At 37.8% G+C, this 25,645-nt stretch overlaps 1 protein-coding gene across 3 annotated transcripts in view; it reads right to left on the reverse strand.

Annotated features, from left to right (window-relative positions):
• Positions 1–60: 60 nt before the first annotated feature.
• The window catches only part of LOC103473286 (ceramide transfer protein-like), a 27,041-nt gene continuing 1,456 nt past the window's right edge, over positions 61–25,645 (reverse strand). Inside the window, exons 2-18 of one of the 3 annotated variants that reach the window (XM_081613331.1) lie at positions 21,216–21,350; positions 13,922–14,038; positions 13,724–13,789; positions 10,996–11,103; positions 10,251–10,386; positions 8,289–8,369; positions 6,446–6,603; positions 6,252–6,344; positions 6,082–6,168; positions 5,896–5,988; positions 4,999–5,094; positions 4,749–4,881; positions 4,077–4,147; positions 3,858–3,986; positions 3,644–3,773; positions 2,404–2,540; positions 61–2,314 (exon numbers count right to left, since the gene is read on the reverse strand). In XM_081613331.1, coding sequence (XP_081469457.1) covers positions 2,413–2,540; positions 3,644–3,773; positions 3,858–3,986; positions 4,077–4,147; positions 4,749–4,881; positions 4,999–5,094; positions 5,896–5,988; positions 6,082–6,168; positions 6,252–6,344; positions 6,446–6,603; positions 8,289–8,369; positions 10,251–10,386; positions 10,996–11,103; positions 13,724–13,789; positions 13,922–14,038; positions 21,216–21,350 — 1,761 coding nt within the window. In that variant the 3' untranslated portion in view covers positions 61–2,314; positions 2,404–2,412. Of the gene's footprint in view, positions 2,315–2,403; positions 2,541–2,586; positions 2,925–3,643; positions 3,774–3,857; positions 3,987–4,076; positions 4,148–4,748; positions 4,882–4,998; positions 5,095–5,895; positions 5,989–6,081; positions 6,169–6,251; positions 6,345–6,445; positions 6,604–8,288; positions 8,370–10,250; positions 10,387–10,995; positions 11,104–13,723; positions 13,790–13,921; positions 14,039–21,215; positions 21,351–25,645 lie in introns of those variants that run through there. The other 2 variants (XM_081613332.1, XM_008423393.3) reach the window with 2 other exon arrangements.

The raw sequence follows: 25,645 nt of genomic DNA on the forward strand, positions 1-25,645 counted from the left end.
TACAAAAAAAGATTAATGTGCTAAAACTAAAATGGACCAATTTCAAAAACAAAACAAATATGGAGGATAAAGAAATTTATTTCACTTTCAAAACGGGGCCGAAGAGATGCCACATTACAGTACATTTACAGGCCGATCGCAAAGCGTTAGTATGAACAACTTTACAAAAAGTCAAAGTACATTCAGTTTGACCAAAACACAGAAAACTCAACGTACAGAAAAATGTTTGCTTTCAGATTAAAACAGCCTCACCCTGGCATTTTTCCAACGAGCAGCGGGGCCGAGAACTCCTCAATCGCATCTTTCAGACAAAACGTCTGAATTCACAAGCTTAGGAATAATCGGGAAAGAAAACGTAGGAAAAAGTAGCAGAACGGACAAGGTAATGCAGTACAGAGAAGGAAAAACTATTAAAAATAAGTAAAATTGAAATCTGTTAATTTGCCTTGACATTACAGAGCGTAACATTCTTCCACATGATCAAGAAGAAAAAGCTGCAGTACAAATAATTTTTTTTAAATGACCTATTCAAATTATGCCAGTGGAGTCCTTCATGTAACAAATCCCAGAAATACTGACACTGATTGAGACATTTTTATTTTAGAGCAGTGGTTCTTAACCTTTTTTGAGGTACCGAACCCACCAGTTTCATATGCGCATTCACTGAACCCTTTTGTAGTGATAAATAAAATATGATTTTCCCCCCAACCCCAAATTTAAGACATAGGAGTGACCCAACTAGAGTCTAGTTGGGTCACTCCATGATCACTCAGTCTTCTTAAAAGGTAGAGTCTCTGAGAACAGTTCTTCAAAATACAGTCAGTGTTTTCAGTTAAGCTGACTGTCCAGGAACGACTCAAGGTATTTAAAATTTGCCACAGTTTCAACAGGTTGGCCATCAAGAGAAACTGGAACCACTTTAAGGTCTTGTTTAGATCATTTAATTAGCTCTACATTCTTAAGAGAATGAAAAATTAATCATAAATAATACAGACTTTGCGGCATTCTGATTTAGTAATGTAATTATATTAGTTGTGTTACCACCGCCACGCCACTAGAGGCAGTACCAACCCCGAAAATATGCGACTCAGCAGCAGATTTAGAAGTACACCGAAAGCTACAGAATGTGGTAAAAACTGTGAGCTTTGCTGAAGTAATTAAAGACAAAAGTTCAAATCCCTGCTGAGAGTGGAGCTCCTTCAATCAGGGCTCCTCCGCAGCACTGATTGGCTAAGCAATGTAACGTGATCCTCTGATTGGTTAAGCAATGTAACGTGATCCTCTGCAGCAAGTGACGGCAAAGCGGGGCGTCATCACGACTTTACACAAGTGTGTCTTTACCTCCGCGGCAGAGGCTCCGCCGAACCCCTGAGACCGACTCATCGAACCCCAGGGGTTCGATCGAACCCAGGTTAAGAACCACTGGTCTAGAGCTTGGAATATAGATCCATCTGTGGAAAACACGACTAACTCCTCACCGGGTTCATTTGTTCAGTCAAAAGCACAGCAAGACCAGATTTGAGTCGAATAAAACAAACGCACCCGAGAGGCACTTTCTCCATCAGCAACCTTCTACGTCTTCCTGCGACACTAAGGCATCTGGGCTCGAATCAAAGCTTTGCAAACTGTCGGGGGAAGCCATGACAACTATTTACATTCGTAGCAAAGCGTGGTCGCGAAGAATGAAAGCGCAACTGGAACGGTGTTATTCACACTTGGTAAATGTACAGGCGTCGTGAGAATCTCTCGTTCCTCCTTCAAACACCGGCATGTCGGGTGGTTTCATTAGAGAAACGTACAGCTTCTATCATCGGGCTCGCACGCTAACGGGAAGCCCTCTGGAGATTACACAGATGGAGATGTGGGGAAAATGATAATAATAATCGACTCAAAATATGACATTATCCACACAAAAATAGCTACTTATTTCAGTCTAAAAACTAAGATTTTTGTTTTGTTTGTTTTATAAACTTCTTTCCAGAGTTTCCAAACATTTAGGTACATCAGGGGAAGCAGCTGCAGAGCGTTTCCCTTCACTCTGATGGGTGGAGAGTCTTCTCAGTGTCGTTATTAAATAATAGTAATCACGTCTTGTCCAGTCAATTTATAAACAATCTTTTTTTTTTTTCCACAGACTAGTGGTGTTCTTCTCTTGAGCCTTATGATCTAGCTGTCTATCATGCACCCGCTCTACGTTTTAGCTACAAACCAGGACAAAAAACAGAAAAAGACCGTCTCTTTTCTTGGAGGGATGCCGTTTGGAAATAGAGTCCCTCCAGTCCTTCTGGAGTAGATCTGACCTCATTTGTCGATCCTAAAAAAGATGGAGAACGGTGATGGCATCCTTCTACAATATATATTTACATGTAAAAAAACCCCGTCTCAGAAGAAAACTCATTTTACCTGCATGTCTCAGAATAAGATGGGCTTGCTGCTGGTTTTTTCTTGCACATAGGAAGTGAAGCGCTTGAGGAACTTGGGGTATTCCCTCTTAGCTACGGCCCTGAGTACGGAGGCCGGAGCCCAGCCCCCCGGATTCACTGCACACACACACACATTTAAATTATTATTTATATAATAATATCCAATTATGCCATCATTTTGACAAGTCAAAATGATGTAAAAGATTTTAAATGGTGAAGAAAAAGGTTCCCATCAAGAGGTTGTGCTTAAATTTGCTGCATTCACAGATTTTTCTCCAATTAACACCTTTGTTTAATGGACAGTTTGCGTTTATTATTACTATTTATATTAGATTGCATAGTTGGACTAATTTCTCCAAGATTAGTCTGGATGCAATTAGTTTTCATTTAGCTTGTGGCATTTTATTTAGGTTTCCTGTCCTGGCTGCCCAGGTAAGCAGCAGGATGTCAAACGTATTATTTGGTTGGCGTCACTGATGTCACTGGATGGAGTCAGAGCAACTGTGAGAATGATGAAAAAAAAACCGACAAAAAAAAAACATTTCTGGAAAGTCTATAATTGGGTGACTAGTTTAAAAAAATTAACCTTTTATTTTTCAAAATATAAACTTTTATTTTTTTTAAATAAAATTAGCAGACTGGAAAGTTTATGTTTACAACTAGTACACACAAAACTATTATAGTTGGAAAAGGTATAGAATAAGGTATGAACAGTCATGGCCAACTAATACAGTGTTCTAACTTAAAGTTGAAAATGTAAATATTGGAAATAATTACATTAAATAAATAGATAAAGGCATCAGAATTAGCCCTAACAAACTAAAATCTAAATGCAAAATTTGGAAACAAAAAACATGGAATAAACTGCATCACCACAGAATTTTTTTAGTACATATTTAAATAATTGTCATCTGCTGTGAAACTATTTAAGCTCTTACTGTGCATCACTAACAGGCTAGCAGCTGACTGGTTACCCAATAAAACTAATGATCTATATCTGAGCAACGTTAGTTAAGTTGACTGAATATATTCTGCATCTATGACATAGAATAGCTTTTTTTTATGTAGGTTATATATTTAATGTAACACATCATGTTCTCACATTTAATTTTAGTGGGCACATTAGAGTAACCGGTTACTGTTTTTTAATGATTATTTTTATTCATTGATTTGTGGCACCGATTGTCTTCCATATAAATGAAAAAACGCTGTAGAATTACCATTGGCAACATAGGTGATTTTACACAGGATGTTGTCCCTGCTGATCTCTTTGTCTCCCTCTGGTGGACTGACCAGGGTCTGACAGATCATAGCGATGTTGATTTTGGCACGCACACATCTGCTGCTCGACTGAACGAGGGACGAAAACCAGAAGGTTACAGGAGGAACTCGTTGTTGTGGTCTGTGGGATTTGGAGCGGATCTGGGTTCTGACCTGAGCCTCGTCGTGATCCACAGAGAAGTTGCACACCAGCCAGGTGTCGGGGTCGTTCTCGTTGTTGGCCAAAATCTTCCTCATGGCAGAAAGGTACAGCACGTCCCTCTGGGTTGCAGGCCACACCCGCTGCAACACAGGTTAGCTCATCAGGCTGCAGATCTACGACACCAGGATGTTTAGTTTGGGACCTGAAGCATTCCAACCTCTGGCTCTTACCTTGTGTGTTTGGTAGATTATTGCTGCATTGTCTGAAAGTCTCTCCACCACATTGAAGTTTTCAATAGTAGCTGCAGAAAGAAGAACATAATGTTTTTCATTACATTTCAGGAGCTGGTTGTCTGAACACGTGGTTCATTTAGGGTGTTTTCACACCCGATAGTCCGGTGAGTCGTGAATCAAACTCTGATACGGAGCAAAAAAGCAAACTCTGGTCCGCCCAAAAACCTGGGTCTCAGCTCGGTTGAAGTGAACTCTTATCTAATTCAAATGCATATGTGAATGCAAAACTGACCGGAGAAAGCTCCAGTCAGTCTTACTCAGAATGGGCAGGGCATTCTGGGTAAAAAACAACCAAAATAAACGCAAAAGTCTAGCAGGAGAAATGGCTCACTGTCTTTTCCTAAAGATGAAAGAGTAATCATACAATCATACAATCATACTATTAGCTCCTCAATTTTTGTTTGTTTTTTAGTGAAAAAGGAATTTGCTTCCGGTGTATTCTTCAAAGGATTTTATGGCGTTTCCTTCAGTCGTCTGTGGAGCAGCGCCACCACAGGCAAGGAGGGTAAACAGGTTTTTCAAAGGGCTTGGTTTGTTTGACACCAAACCACCAGGTGAAAATGTAATAAATGCTGCAGTCTACTGGACTTCCAGACCTCAAAGACTTACTTTCCCAGTCGTTGCGGTACATCGTGTCCCAAAAGTAGTGGCAGACTTCATGACCTGTGACTCCCTTCACAGAGTGGGTGGCCTTCAAAGGGTCCAACACAATCCCGTTTTCCTCCACTTCTCTCCTGTAAACCTGCATTGCAAACATGTCAGGAAACCCTCTTTATTCCTTGTACCAAACTTAAAATGAACCTCTCATTTATTTGTGCTTTTTGGAATACCGTCAAAGTTTCTGTGAATATGGCCTCACCTTCATCTCTCCCTCTTCTACGACCACTTGCCAGTTGGCGTCTCCACCGACATCCTGCAGCGAGTAGGTCATGTGATTCTGCACCATCTCCTCCACCTACAACACGAGGATGAGGGAATGAATAATTCAGATGCAATTAGAGAGCAGGAAGATTCTAAGGGATGGCGTCACCAAGTGATAAACAATAGAAACAACAATTGATACTCATTGAAACATTAAAACCACCAGCTTTTTGGATGGAGAGCATCTGAGGAAAGCAATATCTAAGTCTCATTGCAAGTTCTCAGTTGTCTTGACTTGCCTTTATTTAGGAGTATCAGACAAAAGCGAATTATTTAAAGACCTTGCCTCATGAAAACGTGATGTCCAGTTTAGACAGGGGAAACTGGAAAATGACTGAAAGATTTGCTCAGTGGTTCCACTATGACTCTATTGACCATTTAATTGCACAAATTGGAGTTCAGAAAATAAATCTGCTTAATGGAGACAAGATAATTTCAAAAAACCTCACATTTTTTGATGAAAAGGTTTTTGTGCTCGAATGAGATGGCTTTTCGGCCATATCAAAATTTTGTAAACTTCAATGGAAACGTTGTCCTCACCATGAGTCACATGATCAACAACCGGATATAAAAAGTCAAAGAAGACAGGAAGTGGTAGAAGGATGATGGCGCGGCATGTATTTTTAACAATTTATCGCATGAACAGACGTATTCACATTGCAAAATTGTGTTTCTTTGATGTTAGCGCATTATCGACACAGTTTTGTGCACATTTGTAATGGAAACGCAGCTGGTGATGCTGGACAAAATGTGCGAAACGGGATTAGAGAAGGAGAAATTGAGGGGAGGTATGGAAAATGATTAAAGTATCTTGTGAGGAGAACAGCACTCCAACCTTATCGGAGAACCGGTGCGAGCCGGAGGTGGAGTAAAGGTCTTCAGGGGGAGGTGGGCTGGATCGGTCTATCCTCGTCTTCTCTGCCTGAGACTACACCCAAACAAACATTGGAACTTTAGTTGTAATCATGATAAAAACATGAAAAAAGTGACAAATTGTTTTTTTCTGATGGTTTTGTTTTACCTGTTCTTCAATTTTGTCCTGCCTGTCAAGAGCAGCTTCCACCGCATCAAAAAATTCATCCTCATTGATTAAACTGTTTGGTCCTTCCTATTAAGGAGACAACTAAGTATTAACTCATACATAGTCAGTTATTTCTATTGCATAATGGAGAAATATTACAATAATTTTACCTCATAATCTGGACCTCCAAAGTGAGACTTCTTCTTCAGCTCATTAAGGGCCGATTTATAGCTTTCCTCTATTCTTCTTCTCTTTTCCATTTCCTACAAAAACAGACGTTAAATTGCAGACGTGGTAAAAAGATTGCAAAGCAAACAAATCAAAGTGACCTTTTAGACTTCACAGCAGTCCAAATGTTACAGACCTTGTCCAGTCTCTTCTGCCAGCTGTCCTCTCTCTTTACCATCAGGTCGATACAGTGGGACAGAGTGGCTAAGATTCCAGCCGTGGTGGCCTTGAACGTGATGGCCTCGCCCTTAAAGTCTATTCCATTGATTCCCTTTGGATTCAAGGACTGAAACACTGAGCAAAGAGCAGAGAAATAAAAGCAAATGCTATGAATGACAATGACTTAGTTTATAGAATCAACGTGTAACGTTTTCTGTTGCTTGGGGTCTTTCATTCCTAGTACGCGTTTCAGACAGGAAGATTATTGGTGGCGCACCACCTCCAACATACATTACTGCCAAATGCAAAAGGTTAAAAGTTTGCAAAATAAGATTTTTTTTGTTTTTGGAAGATGGTAGAAGTTCACTTTGGCAATGCCTTCTTTTAGATTAGCCATTAGCTTCTGGCTAAACCACCAAATTATCCGTATTTATATTAGATGAAGATTTCAAGAACTACAGGTGAGAAGTTAACTTTTTAGAAGATCCATACTCCCATCTATTTAATCTGAAAAATAATGAGGTCGTCTAAAGGAGACACAATGCTAACAGGTAGTCGGAAATAATTTTTCAAGCTTCAAAAATTTCCACCACCATCAGAGATGTTTACTAATTTTTCAGCTAAAGCAAATCTAATGTGATTGAGACGACGACACAGAGGCCGCCCAATAAATTCTGAAAGAATTCACTTAGACATTTTGGTTAGCTTAAAATTATGTATAGTATCAAATGTTGTTCAGTAGTGACGTATAGTAAACAGCTGTTCAAAGCACAAAGTAAAAGGTTGAAAATATTTACATGTAATTTGTTTGAATATGAGGCTTGAGTAGATTTACTTGGTGAGAATTTTGCATATGTTCTGAGTGGCTTAGCTCGACTCCTTTGATTCTCCAAACTGAAGTCAATCTGACCAAAGACTACAACAGGTTAGCCACAGGCAACTCCACCCAGACCCATTTTGTTAAGTTGAACTATCCCTTTCCACAGTAAAAATTAAAGCTGAAACAATTAATCAGATTAATCATTATAAATCGATTATTGAAATTATTCGGCAACTAAGTAATCGTTAACAAGGACTCGTTAACAGCATAGTCTAAAAAAACAGAATTTGTTGAGAGAATAATATACTCAGAGCAGCTATTAAGCCGAAACTGTACAAAACACACACACACACACACACACACACACACACACACACACACACACACACACACACACACACACACACACACACACACACACACACACACACACAAGCATGCATATTTATTTAAGATTAAAAAACCTCTGCTGTATCCAAAAATTCGAGAGAACTAGTTTTAGCTTCACCCAATTCAAATTTTGTAAAAGAAAATCTGTTAAGTACCTTTTGCTATCCAATTATTAATTGATTCATCCAACAAATAATCAATAGATCAGCCAAACACTATTGATGTTAAGCAGAAAGGGCTGTGCTTTTCATATGTTGATGTTATAAGTATTTACTTTATGCATCGTTTGCTACAAATGATCGCGTGTTCACTAAAGGAATGCTGTGTTGTTATACTTCAGGCAGTACAATATTTATTTTCTTATGTAAAAAAGGAATTTTATTATTTATTTGCATACTTAAATGCATTTCTAATATTGCATAAAAATAGCTCAAGTGAAAAATCTGCAGAATGTGCCAGTTTTTTCTGATTGTCAAAGTTGTTAGTTGCTGCCCTATTAAAATTACAATCATGTTATAGCCTTTTCTTGTAATTTTTTCATACTGTGTTCAAAACAAACAGATAAAATAGTCACTGAAGGACTTTTTAAAAAGAACTGTTAATTACTCACATTTTTCTTTGCTACTGTTGTTGTGCAGAAACTCTCCGTCGGTGCGGGTGTTTGGGAAGTCGTCTTCATCGTCCTCCACAACTGAAACAATAAAGAAGGATTCAGGCTGGACGGCACAAACCACAAACAGGTGATTTGCTACAAAAGTCTTTTCTTGTCAGAGTGTCCCTTAAGGTCAGGGTTTCTGGACAGGATCACGCCTAGTGGTCATCATAACCGACTGCAGGGCACAGTGGACCAACGGGGCTGACGGCCCTCTGCTGCCCTGGACAACATGACAATGGTCTGGTTTCATCCTCAGAAGGGAGGGAGAGTCGGAGAGGAAGACAGGGAGGGAGGTCAGGAGAACAAAAGCCGGGTTTCATTCATTGTGGTCGTCCAAGTGAAGACTGCCATCAACAAATGCTAAGCCGGCCAAGACGGAGAAGCACTGAGGGGGCTGATTGAATCACTGCTGTCTGAGTCACAAAACACATTCCTTCCAAGATTTATTGCATATTTCTTCCTCCACAATATTTCAGTCCCTGCAAAATGTTGCAATGATTCTTTTGGTGATTATTGCAGCCTAAAATTATTGATTTTGAGGCATCTTTGTCAAAAAGTTGTAAATGTTACAAAAAGTTTAAACTGGTGCGCATAACTTTCCCTTTCATTATCTTCGTTTTTCCATCAAGTTTTTATCCCTTAGATCAGTGTTTCTCAACCTTTTTTGTGCCAGCGCCCCCCTAGCCTTTATCCAGGTCCCTCACCGCCCCCACCAAAGAATTTGCAGGCTACTTTGCACTGACTATTATTTTATTATTAATATTACTATCACTATTGTAGATGTTTTGATTTTTATGCTTGTTTCTGTATTTATCATGAAAAATAATTTCCCAGAGAACAAAAAAGTTGTGAGAATAAAAATTATTTTCACAGGCGTCTACGAAAAATGCAATGAACATTCAAGTTAAAATCGGTAGGCCTAACAGCAGCCAATCAGAGTGGAAAAAATATTTTGTGCCATTTTCTAGTTGTTAAATCTTGCACAAAATGACCAGATAAAAGATGTACAACATGCCAGTTTAAACTTTGAACTATTTGCAAACAACTGAGGACTGCAACATTAAAACATGGATACAACTGTAACTACATTAATCATAACTCTTCTTCTCTTCAGTGTTTGTCAGTTTCTGGTGGTGCAGCTCTGTGCTGCCTTCAGGAGAATGGGACATCAGAGTATCATCCATAAAATTTCACCCACATGGCATTTATTGTGCAAACCAGAGCTTTCAGTGGGAAAACTAAAGTTCCAGATCCTTTTAATGCCATACAAATATGAGACAGCATGATTGGTCAGATTTGTGGAAAAGCTGCACTTATTGGTGAAAATTGCATGTCTGCACAGAATTTACAAATGATGAGTGAATTTGAATTAATAGTTGCAATCATGACATCGAATCTTCCTGGAGGAGCTGATTTTACAACATTTCACCATTAAGTGTCAGGAACTCTTAACCCTAAGTTAGTTTGAGGATCCTGTACCAATCTGTGCTTTCCACACACATTGAAACACAAACAGTAGATGGCTAATTACAGACTAGCTAAAACATACATAGATTGTTGTGTAAGCTGTTTATTATTGCTTTTTTATTGTCCTATCTAAAGTTCAAAAGCTCTAATTTGTTGATTCTTTTGAAGCCAAAAGTAAAACTCTCTGTATTTTCTGAAAGAAAAAAAAAAAAAAAAGCATAAAAACAAAGTAGTAATTTAGTTGGAGCAAATTAAAAAAAATTACTTGTAGAGCATAATTTCCTGACTTCATATTTCACAAGAGAAATGAATATGCTTTGGATTCATGTTTATTGGTGGAATTAATTTCATAGTCCACCTTCCTGACCGTTTTTAGAGCTCTACAAGGTACTCTGACCATATAAAGTCCATATTCCCATCACATTATTTTTGCTTCTTAGTGGTTCTTACTTTTGTCTCTCTGCAGCTCATCCTTGGACACATCGGCACAGCTATCAAAGTACTTCTGCAGCGTGTCCACCTGCCTGCACAAGATGTCTCTGAACGTCTCCATCTCGGCCAGCTTCTCTAGTAGACTGTGACCCTTCTGGGGAAAAAAATGAAATAAAATTATGACCCATATAGAGCTTTTTTAGTCTGGATGACTAACTTTTTTTGGTGAAATTCAGGGAATGCAACAATCATGATTATTTTCTTTTGCACCAATTCCAAATTCTGAAATACTATGATAGCACTTGTTTTCCTACCTTCTTCTTTTCTAAATTAGTGTAGAGGCAATTAAATATCATTGTAAAAATAGGGTTTACCATTTAAAATAATTACAGATTTGACATATTAAACCTGTTTTAGCATGATGTGTTACAATGCAAAAACAGTTTGTATATTTTACTGAATTTAGATGCTTTACTCTGGGATTGTCTAGTTTGCATTTTGTTCTTGTTCTTAGCTGAAAATCTACCTCCCACTCTTTTGTCACCTGAACAAACGGCAAATATGTCTTAGAAAATACAGCTTACCAATAAATAGCTTCTTACATTTCTGCTCTCTGACTTTTCTTGTTTTTTCCTTTTTTGAAAGATCTCATCGATACTAGAAATAGCCAACTTTGAGTAGGTGCACTGAAGAGCGCACCTACTGGAAAAAACATCAGATTTTTCACTTCAGAAGAGTAAATACCAATTTAAAAACTTATCACCTTGAAGGAGGACGTGGAGGTGGCAGAATAGCCACTAGTGGCTGACGTGAGCGAAAGCATGGAGCCATGTCTTCGCAAACTGGACTCTGAGCCATACCCAGAATCTGCCTGAGAAACATATGAAATAAATATATATATATACATTATTCAGGTATCAGATTTCAGTCAGGTTATTGCATTGCTAACTTTCTTTTGTTTAAAATATTTTATTATTTCTGCTAGCTTTCTAGCATAATTTACGGTTCCAGTATTAAATACTAGTCATCTTTAAGTTGCTATAACAATAAATAAATAAATAAATAAATAAATAAATAAATAAATATGCTGGCAACATTTGGATGTTTTTTTCATGAACATCTTACAGTATGAGGCAATATGAGCAGAATCAGTGATCACAGCAGAAACACCTTTCCTGTTATGTAACAGCCTGGCTTTAACATCCCTGACAGAACAAGCAGAAAGCTACACTCAGAAACACAGATGAGTCTCTTTACAAGACAGCTTCTGCCACTAGGGGGCAGGGCATGCAAACGCACATGACTGGGGATTTAGAGGAGACGGAGGTAACTATCGGTCAATGACCAAAAGTAGCTCTGCTTGTGTTCACATGGATGTCAGAGAGTGGTGCTTGTCCTTTATCCAGCATACTGCTGCCCTAGAGGCTGATTTGGTGTTTGCATAAAGAACCCCTGATCTATTAAAAGAGGAACAAATAGAAAGCAAATAATGATGCATGATTAAAAGGAGCATTAATCACATGCTGGGTCAGCTGTAGAAGAGCTCCAACTCTGTAATAACATGCTAAGATGCACCAAAGAAAATTATGAGCAATAATAATGACCACACTTTAAACAATGATAAATGTTCCTGTTTGAGGCATATGAAAGCACTGTAACAAAAATGTTTCTCACAAACCAGGAAATACAGAGAGATTTAAGTTTTTTGCATTATTATTATTATTATTATTATTATTATTTTTCAGTCTCTGGGAAGCGAGTGCTGTTTCCTGTTTAGACGTTGCAGGTCATTCTGGTGTTTGTTGTGTTCGCGTTAATGTTTTGGGTCTCCCAGGCGACCCTGGCTGGTCTGAGTAATGGTGGCTGGGAAGGAAAGTGCAGGGCCTCTAGAAGGTTTTGAGCGGTGAGTCATGATGGGAGGAATGACTGTGCAAAGCAATGTTGCTTGGATAAGTGGGGGTGAGGGTGCAGAAAGGGGTTTCCCCAAACCAGGCACTGTGTGTGGGCAGCATGTGGTCGTGATGTGGACCTTCACTGTCTGTCAGACAGACCAGGTCTGTAGTAGGAATTTTAGTTTGACTTATGATGGTCTTCTGTAAAAGTTTTATTTAAAGTATTCTCACCCCTGACATTTTTTCATATTTTGTCACAGCAAAGCTACAAATTACAATGGAGTTTATTGGGTTTTTTTTTAAAGGGCAGTATTATGCATTTTCCAGGCACATACTGCCATTTTATAGCATAACTATGTTGTTTTCAGTTCATAAAAAGTTTATTTTGTAATCTGAAATTGGGCCTCCGTCTCTTTAAGAAACTCCTGCCCTTTCTGAAACTCTGCCTTCAGGAAGTGATCACAACATGGCCCCACTGTTAAACCTTTAACAACGTTTTTATCAGCGTTGCACTGAGAAGTAGCTCTTATATGATAAGCTCAACAGATTCTACCAGGCCTTTACTAATTGCTGCTGGCTAGTCTGAAGGAATTGACTGAGGGAGTTGCGGGAGAGAGATGCTCTGAGAGTCGGAAGCTCAGAAGACTGGAAACTGCAGCTCTGAGGAGGAGCTTCATTGTCAAAGGTCCACCCAGGTGTTTTTCACAGCTGAATGGTTGCCACAGGATTCCTCAGAAATGCATGAAAAATGTAAGGCAACACTCCAAGTTGTTTGTGACGAGGGAATAACATAAAATAACGGAAAGCTCGAAAAAGTCATACTGCCCCTTTAAGAATTTTTTTATGTGACTGTTATAATGTACTGTGGGGAACATTTATGCTATATTTATCTGTATTCTTTTTTTACTTTTGTAACCTGGTATATTTTTATTGATAAAAAAAAAAAAACTTATTATTATTATTCTGTTTTTGGTGGAAGAAACTTGTTAACTTGTCTGTATTGCACAGTAATATTTTGTATTTATATTGATTGTACCCTGAGCGACTACAGATGAAAACTAGCCTGTATGCAAACACTGGAACATGTTTAAATGCACACAGACTCTTTGGAATAAACAAATAACTTTTTCGGAAAGAAAAATCTGAAAAGGGAGCCGTTGTTCTGTAAGGTACTTTAGACTAAGTGTCAGACCAAAACTGGATAGGTGATATTTCCGTGTTTCTGAAAGGGTTGGGTCATCGAGTTTCTCTTGTTGCTCGTCAACAATAGGAACTAGAAGCTGCTCCTTTTGTCAGCTACCCTAAATAAAAATGAAGACGGCTCATTTCACTCTCCCTTCCTCACCAGGCTGTTCACCCTTTACACCAACGATGAATCTGCAGAACAATAACGAAATAATCAAAACGCATGCTGCTCAGCTGGATGTTTTCCAGGCCTTGCCACCTCAAAAAACTGGGATTGAACCGCTCGATTACCAATACATGCTTACGCAGTTGGTTTGTTAGTAATATTTGATCGATCACACATGCTTACTACCAACAGTGAGCAGAGCTAAAGACACATAGTGACAGAACTCCACCAGAACTCCTCAAACGCACCAGTGGTGAAGGGATGATTATTGTTCCCTGGATTCCTCCCTTCTGCCTCCTCCCTTCTCTGATACTCTAACAGAAACACACACACACACACACACACACAATGAACACACACATTCACAAATCTAACCAATGTATGACGTGGTACTGACTTGGCTCTGGTTTTTTGTTGAGGTCGACTGCGTGTGTGAAGGAACTTACCCTGTGTAGCTCGATGAACTCGATCCACTTGTTTCGGCGCTCGGGGTCTTGCGCTCGCAGGTACCACACGCTGTCGTTCACGCTGATGTCCAGCCGGCACTCATCAAACTCATGTGGCTAAACACAAAACAAAGTACACACACATACAAAACAATAAATAGGTTAGTTACCAAGTCTCATTTTGTTAATTAGATGGATGTCTGATCGATTTATACGACTGTAATCCAGAACCAGACCTGATGGAGTGGGTGGAGTTTGGGGACATTGCCCTGGACTGGAAACAGTATTTTTTTTTAAACCTCAGAATGGCCAACTTTTTATTATTGCCATTTTGATTTCAAACATTAAGGGCTCCCACACTTCCTGTACCTGTGCCCTCTGACACCAGCACTTTTTTAGCCGTTACTACCGTTTAATCCATTGTTACCGTGTCTTAGGAGGTTTTTCCCAAGCCGCCTTTAAATGTAACATGAGCGTTAAGATGTTGCCGCTGGTTTTACACCTGTGCTATGAAGCAGCAACCGAGATCTGCTGCTGTTGTACAGTCGATGCAGAGTGTTAGCTAAATTATTACATCCATGCTAATATATTATGTTAAGCTTGTTAACAAGAACGGGCTACTAATGTTATGTTATCTCTGGTTGATTTTGAATTTAAAGAAATTTATTGGAAACATTAAATTCTTAGATTTCTGCAATGCATGAGTTAATGTTTATGCTAATCTGAACCCAACTATTCACCATTTTCTACATGTCACTGTATACATAGCTATTGTTGATTTTGTATTAACATGGTTATCTTATTTGAAAGGTTACATAAACGTTGTTCAGATATACAGTGTTTTGGAAAAGTATTCATACCCAAAGAATTTTTTATTTTCTTCATTTGTATTTTTTACAGTAATAAATGTACTTAATACATACTTTTTGCTGCTTCATTACATCTCTTCTGCCAAACAACGACTTTTTGTTAATTGTGAAGTATATGTAATGCATCAATGAAGAATCGGTTTCTTAATCTGACTAACTGGAAGCACAAAAAAACCCACTTCATTACTAGAACTTGAAATGTATCTTGTAAAGCTTGGCTTTGATCCTTACAGCATTCCACTGAAAGAAGCAGCTATTTTGCAGTACAGAGCACGTTTCTGAGCAAAACTGTAAATCTGTACTGTGTGTGTGTGCGCGCTCAGAGATAGAGAGGAAGGGAGAGCAATTATCCATTTAGCATTAAGAAAATAAACTGGGATGTTTGAAAGGACAGCTCTACCGTTAGTACCAAGGTTAAACTGCAGCAACAGAGTAGAATGATTTACGGTCGAGACCCTGGCGTGTTTAAGCACAGTCATGGACACAGAGAGAAGAAATGAAAACTGAACACACACACACACACACACATATACACACACTTTATTAGCAACTGTTGGCAAAGAGGGGAAAAAAAGAGCAAAACTAGTGTAAATGTAAACAAAAAAGAGGGACAGAGACTAAAATACTGCTATTTAATTTTATTAATGTCCCTTTGGGATCAGAAAAGTGTTTTTGAATAGTTTTGGATTCATTTTACTGAAAAAGTCACTCTGACAAACATTATCAAGTAATCATTGCGATCATCAGCTTTACATCTTAGCAAATCAATAGAATATTGAAAACATTAAAATGATCCTAGATGCCATTTCAGATATGCTGCGTGAGACAAGAAAGTCCATTTAATCTTTACCAAGGGCTGGATGGTTGTGGTTTAGCTAGCATCCTTGCAGAGATACAGGAAGAGGAAGAACAATCGAGGAAGGAAGCAGAGGTGGCAGATCCACAATCGCAGCACAAATATCCTTTTGTGCAGACATGTTTAAATAATAGTACTAGCCGGTTACAGACAGAAGACGTTGGATGTGCACTGTGGTGGCACATTTGTTCGCTAGGCAACGATGACAACATTTGTGCTGATTGATCATCTGTGGATGGCACGGTGATAACATCATGGACTGTAAAGCATAGCTGGTGGACAAAAAGAGCCTTTCGCACATACAGTCACATTGCAACAACACACTGTCATGGATTTTATTGATATTTATGAACTCCGATGAAAAAGGTATTTTTTGTGTGTGTGTGTATTTTTTAAAGACAATAGCTGAAAAGTGTGGCATACATCTCTGCCTGTCAAGATGAATTTTGCTGGACGATAAATTGTTCCAGAAGTTATTGCGATAAACGATAGGAAAACAATCCTATCGTTTCAAGTAATGTGGTGATAATAGCATAGTAATGGAAGGGGACCTCTCAAAGACTAATAAACTTTAACTTCTAGTGAACATTTAACATGAACTGGAAGACATTTGAAATATTCAACAACAGAAACAACAAATAAAATGAATTCGAAAAAAGATGTAGTTGAGATCAAAGCATCAGACTAAAGACGTTTGTCATCCAATTTTTTGTAGAAAGAAAAAAAAGAGAAAAACCATAAATCATGCAAATTGAAATTATTGAGTTTGTTTTAATTTATCATGCGATTGATTGATCATGCGCTTCTCTTGGTCCACTATGGTTCATTTTTGCTTCAGAAAACAATCCGATTGGACGCTGAAAAAGACCATTATTGTGTTCAAGCAGTGCTAAAATATGTTAGCGAAGCTATTCAAGCCTAAATTAGCATCTCAATGCTAATCATGTAGCAGCAGCACAGATACCTCCAACGCTAACTCCAGCGAGACCAATGTTTATTTTATAATTTTTTTGCCTGGTATTTCTACTCTACCTTTTACATAAGATCCCAATCAAAAGTGAAAAAATTGAAAGGGGTATGCATACTTTTGCAAGGTACTGTAAATGCACAGCAAGTCAAATCTAACACTAATAAAATAAAGGAACAAAGACAAAATCAACTATAAAAGGCTACAAGATGTTCCAAAAACGCTTTTGTTAATCTGTATAATAGCTGCCGTAGAAGTTTAAAGGTTAAAGTGAGGAGTTACCAAGAAGAAAGCTTGGCCTGTAAGCTACAAGGAAACAATCTGATTAATTTGGTATAATGTAGAAATACACATTTCAGACATGTATCAGTGGCTGAATTGAAACATGCTCCCGAGTAAAAAGGAAACGAATGAAATGAGGAACACACGCGAAGCAGGAAGCGATCCACTATGATGCCCGTCTGACTCACTTTGCAATGCCCTCAAACCGAATGAGGAAAGAGGACCTTGTGACCGTGAGGGAAGGTTTAAGAGATTTAAAACTCTTGTTTACCGGCGGACACATATCAAATGAGAAGGAAACCTCATTCGTCCTCCCGCTATACATCCCCTTTAGCTCACACCTAATTAGTATTAAAATAATTTAATGCTATGCTCCAACTTTCTACACCCGTATAGGAGGAAGTCAGGTTTGAACATTAGATGGAAGGTTTTTAAGGAAACCTTCAGTCTTGGTCGTGCTCGGGTATTTAGCGCAGGAAGTAGCATGATCCAAAAACATTAAATGATGAAGGTAAAGCATCTTGACCCAGTCTCTGTTCTCTTCAGACATAAACTTCCTGCGCAGCTTCAAAAGAATCCCCTCCTGTCCTCTCTCATCGAAAGGAGAGGACAAGATGCCGTCTTAAAGCAGCACATGTGTCTGCAGTCACAAACAAACGAAATGACAGAAACCAGAGTGGCTGAAATGGTTAAGGAACACAGACACACTGTGAGTTAAATAAATGATCGAAACTTTATAATCGTTATCTTGAACATTTATTCAAACATCCCAAACATTTTCTCATATTAAAACCACAAACTTTAGTTTATTTTATTGGATTTTGATGTGACAGACCAACACAAATAAGTTTAAGAAATATCTAAAAACTGTGCTGTTAGTTTGTATCCTAACTCTCTGGATCACTTAAATTAGATACAAATCCTCCTTGGTGTGTTTCCTTCAGCACCTCAGTCATGTTAGATTGAGAGCATCTGTGAACAGCAATGTTTAATTCTTGCCATGGATTCTCAATGAATTTTACTTCATTGAGAAGTAAATTTTTTGGACTTTGATTGGGGCATTATAAACACATGTGCATATCTAAACCACCTCACTGAATGCTCTGGTTGCAATGTAATATTAGGATCTTTTAGATAAAAAATAAAAATAGTAACAAAAAAGAAGAGTAAATTTCTGCCAAAAACCTCAAAGTTTGAGACCAATCTCAGAAATTTTCTAGAAAAAAAAAAACTTTGAAGTTTTTGAGTTTGAAAAGTCAAACATTTTTGACTTTTCAAACTCAGAATTTTTTTGGATACTTTTTTGGCACAAATTTACTTCTATAAATCCCTTATCTACAATGGCCCTAACACGCTGCCCTCACTATGGATCACAGTGAGGATTGTGGGTTCCTGGTGATGTGTGGTATTATTTGCTTTCTCCTAATCCTGCTTTAATCCATAACTCCTTTTTTAACTTAAAAAAAGTTACCATGCATCATTTTTCTTCCCCTAATTTTGCAACTTTCTGTTGGTTTATTAGATAAAACCACTAATAAGAAGCATCAAAGTTTGTGGCTGTAACATGAAAAAAAAACACATGAAAAAGTGAAAGTGATATGAATACTTTTGCATGCTATCCAAATGATTCAGGCTTCTCTTTATGACAGAGCACGAGGAGTATTGTTTTGCAGAATTGAGAACACTAAAATGAGATCATTACAGCTCCACATGAGGGAGCAACGAGTCACCAAGAGGTCAAAGAGAAAAATGGGGCGAAGGGAAGGTTACATCAGGATGGATGAACGGCCACGGCAGAGCTATCTCCACAGACACACATTCACACTGAGGTTTGTTTATCTTGACCCTCCTCATAACCCCCACTGTGAGGGGAAGTCATGCGCTATGAGGAACAATCACATTTCCTGGCAGAAGACGCATTGCAAATTTCCTCAAAGCCTTACACCGAGTATATCTGACTTCTATTTCATCTCTGATCTACAGCGAAAGGCAGATTTATTCACATTCTGCGAGTCCATTTCAGAAACATCCAAACAATCCAGGTCGAATCAGCCACAGATGGAGCCGGTCTATGTTACTCACCAATTCCACTGAGGGGAGAAATTACAAGTAGGCCAGTGTGCTCCCGTTAGCTGACCGTGGAGCTAAAAATGGCAGCGGCAGTTGTCAGGGTTTGTAGTTGCGGTTGCAAACTTTTTCTTTTTTTGGCATCAACAGAAACATTTACAATCACATGAAAAAAAAAAAAAAACTGAAACGCCTTCAAAAACTCTTCAAACTTTAATTTCAGAGTGATTTTTATGACACCCATAGTTTTGTAAACATTCATAGGGACAGTATTATGTATTTTCCAGGCACATAGTGCAATTTTACAGAATTATAAAGTAACTATGTTAGTCTCAGTTGTTATAAAAATGCTATATAAATATATCAAATATGACTTCATTACTTAGTGCCTTAAAATTAGGCCTCCATCTTTAAAATCTCATCCTCTTTCTGAAACTCCGGCTTCAGAAAGTCATCACAACATGGCTCCTCTATTAACCCTTTAGTAACATTTTAACCAGCACTGTTTGCCAATTGCTGCTGGCTAATCTGAAGGAACCGAGTAGGGGAGGAGCTTCAACCTCGAAGGTGGGGCTTGTCCCCCCACTTCACCCAATCGTTTTGCACAGTTGAATGGTTGTCATGGGAGATTAAACTATTTTTAAAACACACATGAAAGAATCAAGGCAACACTCCAGGTATGTTTTTGAAGAGGGAATAACATTATAACATGATATAAAACTTAGAAAAGTCGCTTTTCCCTAATTCTGCCCCTTTAAAAAACATTAGTATTTTGATACAAACATGTTTTGCTGACTATATAAAGTTTGTATTAGTTTTGACTGCATTTCTCAGTTTTTATGTATGAAATTGTACAAATGTTTGTATTTTGTGTTGTTTTTTTGTTGTGGTACTACTGATGAAAATTAGCATTTTTCTAAATCCAGTATATTTAATGTGCACTGCAATACAAATCAATAAATGTTAAAACTTAAAACCACTGACCAACTTCCAGCCTACATAACAAACAAGATAGGGTCCTATCTTGTTTGGAAACTTATTAACATCATTTAAAAATCAATTTCTTCGATGCAAAACAGATTCAAACCTGAAAACATTTTTTTTTTAAGTTTACACTTCCCTTTCTAGTCTACAACTAAATAAAATATGTATTGCAAGAACTATTATGCTCAAAAAAAGCTACCATTACCAGGAGTAACATTTCAGTTTATCTGCTGCCGACGGGTGTAAAGTGGAGCGAGAGGTCAGGACCACAGAGCAACACATGGGGGTTAATATTTACACATGCTGGGGAAAAGATAAAGCTGAACAAATACAGCCAATAGCCAAGCCTGCTTTTCAGTGCCTGGAAACCGTCATTTATTAATTTCCCTTCGTCTCCATTTGGAGACAAAACAGACACATCTTGGGTTTCTGTCAGGAAAAAAACAAACAAACAGAAAGACCCACCATGCTGTCGACTAGTTTTAGGTGAATCTTTGGATGCTTGGAAATGTAGGGCAGAATGATGGGATAAGCTTGTGGGGCTTAACCTCGATCACTCCGTCATGCTAGCAGTCTGCTGCTACATTCGCAGCTTCTTCCTGTGCCGTATTACAGCACACCAAATGTGTTGGCAGTTTCCAAAGCAAGCATTGCCACATGCCACGCTGTTGATCAGAACAAGCCACCTGACGTGTTGCTTGTCATCAAGCAGAACTGAGGACATAATCGAGACTTTGCAGTGGATGTTAAAAACGGTTGGAGGCCACCTGCAGTTTGAGAAGCTTCCTGTTTGAGATTCAAGAGTTTATGGCGTGAGAGAGAGACAGAGCGGCATGAAAGGAAGAAAAGTCTGTTTTCTTTTTTAAAAAATGCTGAAGGAGTATTAGGGTCATACAAAGGAAAAATGAAATGATGAGTCGTAATTTAGTAGAATAAAGTCGTGATGCCATGTCTGTTAATTTTATGACTAGGTGAAAAATGGCAGGCTTTAATAAAAAGTGACCCAAACCCTGCTCAATTTGTTAAATCATGGTCAAAAGAATTTGAAAACTAGATTCCTCTCTTTTATTGCAGCAAACATTCAAAATCCTTTTTAAATTTTGAAGCTACAATCAAAAACATCCCTTTCCTACAAAAAAATAATAAAAATCAGACTACATTTGCTTGATTTTAGTTGGGGGTTTTGTTTGTTTTTTTCTTGGCCTGCCAGTACTTTTGACTCAATTTTGTATCCCACGTGACAAAAACCCTGCAGTGGACGGTACTCACGGTAATCACAGCTTTGCTCAGGCAGAGGGAACCCCGGCAGCCGTACTCCGTCTCATCCTGGGACTTGTAGTAGCTCAGCGTGTTGTTTTTCAGCACAACCCAGCGATCCTGCCAGCCATGGATGTAGTTTGTCCACTGAAAGGAAAGAAGAAAAAAAAAAAAGACAAAATTATAGACAAACAGCTACTATTTTTAAAATTTGAGAACCAAGTGAGCAAACAATTAAATTGAAACACTTTAGTTCACTGAGCCTGGCCTCAAATAACATAATGACAGCATATTTTTTAAAACACTTTAAAATGTCTCATACCTTTATTTACATTTGCATGAAAATCCTATATTCAGCACATTACAACGGTAGTCACACCTGTTTTTTTCGCTGTGTTTTTGTTTCTTGCATTACAACCGAAAAGGTCAGTGTGCTTTCTTTGAATTTTGTGACAGATAAACGCAAAGTAGCACATAACTTTGATGGGGGATTAAAGCGATTACTAACATTCAACGTTTCTTTACCGCTACATGCAAAAACCAAACAAGAAGCTGGATTATGCTGTACATGGATAAGCTGTGAATCTGTATTAAGACTTAAATTGATTCTCACAGCCGTTTTCCATCTAATTTGTTTGCGATTTATATATTCATCAAGTAAGAACTGGTAAAAGTTTCAGTCTGTAGATGGGTCAAACTGGTAGATATGACTCATTTTTTAAAAAAATCTCACATTTATTTACCAACTTTGTTGATGTACAAACTAAAATGCAAGTAAAATACATCCAAGTTGATGATTTTGGGTTCAACGTGGCAGAATGTGAAGAAGTCTGATGGATTTGAAATACTGTAGTATGTGTGAATGAGTTGGTTGCATTTCCCAGGAAAATCACCTGGGTTTTCATGCAGCACCCAGAGTCATTCATTTCCTTTGAATCTAAGACACTCATTTTCACTTCCTGTTTTCAAATCTCTTTTAAAAACATATATTTTTTCCATTTTGAGTTGATAAGTTCTTTTTGCCTTTATCTGATGTGTGCGTTTTGAAACGAGAGTGTTTTTTAATGTTTTATGCCTCGACTTTTATTCCATTATTTGTCCTGTTTTTGGTCAAACGTCCGTTTTTCAAATGTACTTTATCAACAAGTTGGATTAGGCTTAACCTTTTCTCATTACAACTTGAGATTTTTGTGACTCTATAGTGGGATTTAGATGATGGGCAGAGAAAAAAGGCGAATATATGCAGGGAACAACTGCTTTAGCTTTAACATACGGGCCATGTGGCGTCGATTAATCATTAATCCTTACTGTAGTTATGACGTGCGTGGGGCTCAGACTGATCAAACAGGTGAGCTCCACTACATGTGGCTTTGCCTAATCTTACAATATGCTTGGTTAGCGGGTCAGCGTGCAATCTGTTTGGAGATAATCAGCGTATGGCGAGACTGATACCCCATCAGTTTCCTGGCAGCTTATCGAGTCAAAACTGTGGTCAGCCTGCGCAAAACCGAGCTTAAGACAACAGAGCAGAGGCACATGGAAAAAAATAACAGTGAGCTTCAAATGTTTGACACAGAAAAAAAGCAGAACAGAGGAAAACAACCTGTTGGTGTTTTAAAGGTGATACAGTCACCTACATAGCCAATCCCTTACTGTAGCTCGCTATACGCCTGTTGCAGTAAATCAATTAATCACATAATTAATTAAAACAAACTCAATGTCTATTTGCATGATGTATCGTTTTCCTCTTCTTTTTTTTCTTCTTCAAAAACTAGCTGGCAAAAGTCTTCAGTCTGGGACCTCCGGCTCAACTAACCTTTTTTTTTAAGGTTTTGCCTCATAATTAACTTGATTTGTTGTTTGTTTTGTTTATTTTGGATATTTAAAATGTCTTCCAGTTCCAGAGTTAAAGGTTCATTAGGATCAAAAATTTGTTTATCTTTGAGAATGCAATTTTGAATTATTTTGCCATTATCATATTACTGAAAAATGGGTTCAAAACAACAACATTATCGTTTATCATAATAACTTCTGGGACAATTTATCGTCCAGGAAAATTTTTATTGTGACAGGCCTACATAACTCTAAAGCCAGTATCTATAGTATGCCATCTACTCATACCTAATAATGCGATTAGATCCTTTTAAATTGTATTTACAGTAGGGCTGAAATGATTAATCTGATTTAACAATTATTGAAATAATCGTCAACTATTTAATTAATCGATTAATTGTTAAACTAAACAAAACATGCAATTCACTGGAAAAAAAACAAACAAAAAATCGATTGATTTTTACCCAGAAAGCAAAAACCATTAGTGAAATGGTCACTGGGACTGACTAGTATATATTCCATTGAGGGAAAGTAACTTTAACATATGAATTCCTCATATGTTCATAACAAACACGTGTGTTCATTTGCTCTAGCAAACAACCGTACTGATTAAATAACATAAAAGTCAAGCAGTTCCCTAAAAGTCCAACAGCAAAACAAAACACCCACAGTTTACAGGACACACTTCCTGCTAAAGAGCCCCCTGGTGGTTGAAGAAAAATCCACATATAAACCGGAAAATACAATATATGAAAAAAAATCTGAATGTTCTCTGGTATTGTTCAGAGGATCCAGCCCGCGGGCCGTAGTTTGGGGACCACTGATTTAGAACAACCACATGCTAGCCGCAGTCACGACGGAGAAATGTTTTCAAACTCATATGATGCAGCTTTTAAGTTGAGGGCTGTCGATCTGGCACTACAGGAGGAAAATAGAGCCGCTGCATTTAAGCTCGGTGTGAAAGAAACCATGGTTCGGCTTTGGAGACGGAGGGCTGCGTCCTTCATATATCCAGATTTATTAGGACGCAGCCCTCTGCTGGGTCCTTGTGGAAAACCGAGAGCAGCTTCCAGTTTTTTTGTTTGGTTTTTTTTTTTTCAAAAGAAAATTGAAGGTGCTAGTATGGTGCGCTCTATTGTCCGAAAAATTCGGTAATTGGTTTTAAAAGATTTTTTGGAAATGAATTATCTGCAAATAATGCCATCTTCGAGTGTCTTTGCTGTAGCAGTGACTAGCGGTGTAATCATGTAATTTTCTTACCACTAGATGGCAGTAGGTACAGAGCATTTTATATTAAAACAAGAGAATTAATGATGCATGGATGTTACAGGTAGCGGTGAGAACATTGTATCTAGCAAGACTGATGACAGTGATGGAAAAGACAGAGAAGCTCACCAGTAGTTGGAAAGAACATGGGTTCATCTCCCACAACATATCTGTGTTAAGTGAGCTTCTCAAGCCTGGCTACTATACAAACTAAAACCAGAGAGAGACAGAGAGCTGTGGAGGAAGAGCTTTGTCTTTCTTCAATTTCTGCCAGAAAATCAGCTGTGTTCATCCAAACATGCACAGGTTTCACACTAGGTGGGTAAAATATACAGATATTGACATTTTGTACATGTAACTCTTCATATTGTAACAGTGAATATGAAGTGAAATGTTTCCCAAATATTATTGCTTCTTTCAGAATAAGAATTATTTTCTGTATTCCGGCTATAAGATGCTTGTGGATTAGTTTGTAAAACACTTTGAAGTTTTCTACAACTTCTTTAAATTTAACACCACAGTGTTATGGTTCTGTTCAGGTGTACTTTTGAAGTGGACGTGTTAAGTGCAATTTGAAATAAAAAATGTAAAATGTGATAAAAATGCATTTTTGTGTTTATTTGATTCCTATTCAAGATACTTTGATAAGAATGACTATATATGTAATATAGGTGGCTACAGAGTATCTTTGTTTACATTTTTGGTTGGTGGTGTGCCTCGAGATTTTTTCAATTAAAATAATGTACCTTGGCTCAAAAAAGGTTGAAAAACACTGTTTTAGACAATGAAATGTTCATTTTCATGTTAACAAAAGGAATTTATTTATTTGCATATTTTAATGCATTTCTAACAGTGTATTAAAAGGCTAAAGGGGTTAAATGAAAAATCTGAAGAATATGACAATTTCTTTATCTGATTAATCAATTAATCGTTAAAATAATTGCTTTCTAAAATAATTGTGAGCAGCAGCCATAACCTAGAGCAGACATGAGGCATCTGTAATCTGTAATAAGCCCTTAAGCAGCACAACAACCACATGATTAGCAAATATAAAAGAATTCAACCGTAGTTTTTGACTTACCTTTATTTTTCTATGCCTTCTTTAGCTTCTACAATTGTTCGTACTAGAAAATATGAATACAACTGCAGTGTTGTTTTGTTTTTTTCATGTTGGACAGATATTTGACTACAGGCCTCCCACACTGCCTGAAAAGTACGGAAGTTTTTACAGACTGAAAAGTTTCACTCCCTGTCCAAATATCTACACATTTTATTCATCCATTGTTTGTCTATTACAAATCCATCCACATATCCACTTCTCCATTATCCTTCATTATGTAGGG

This window comes from Poecilia reticulata, chromosome 12 (assembly GCF_904066995.2).
Source record: "Poecilia reticulata chromosome 12, P_reticulata-male-v2, whole genome shotgun sequence".
In the NCBI taxonomy this organism is placed as follows: Eukaryota; Metazoa; Chordata; class Actinopteri; order Cyprinodontiformes; family Poeciliidae; genus Poecilia; species Poecilia reticulata.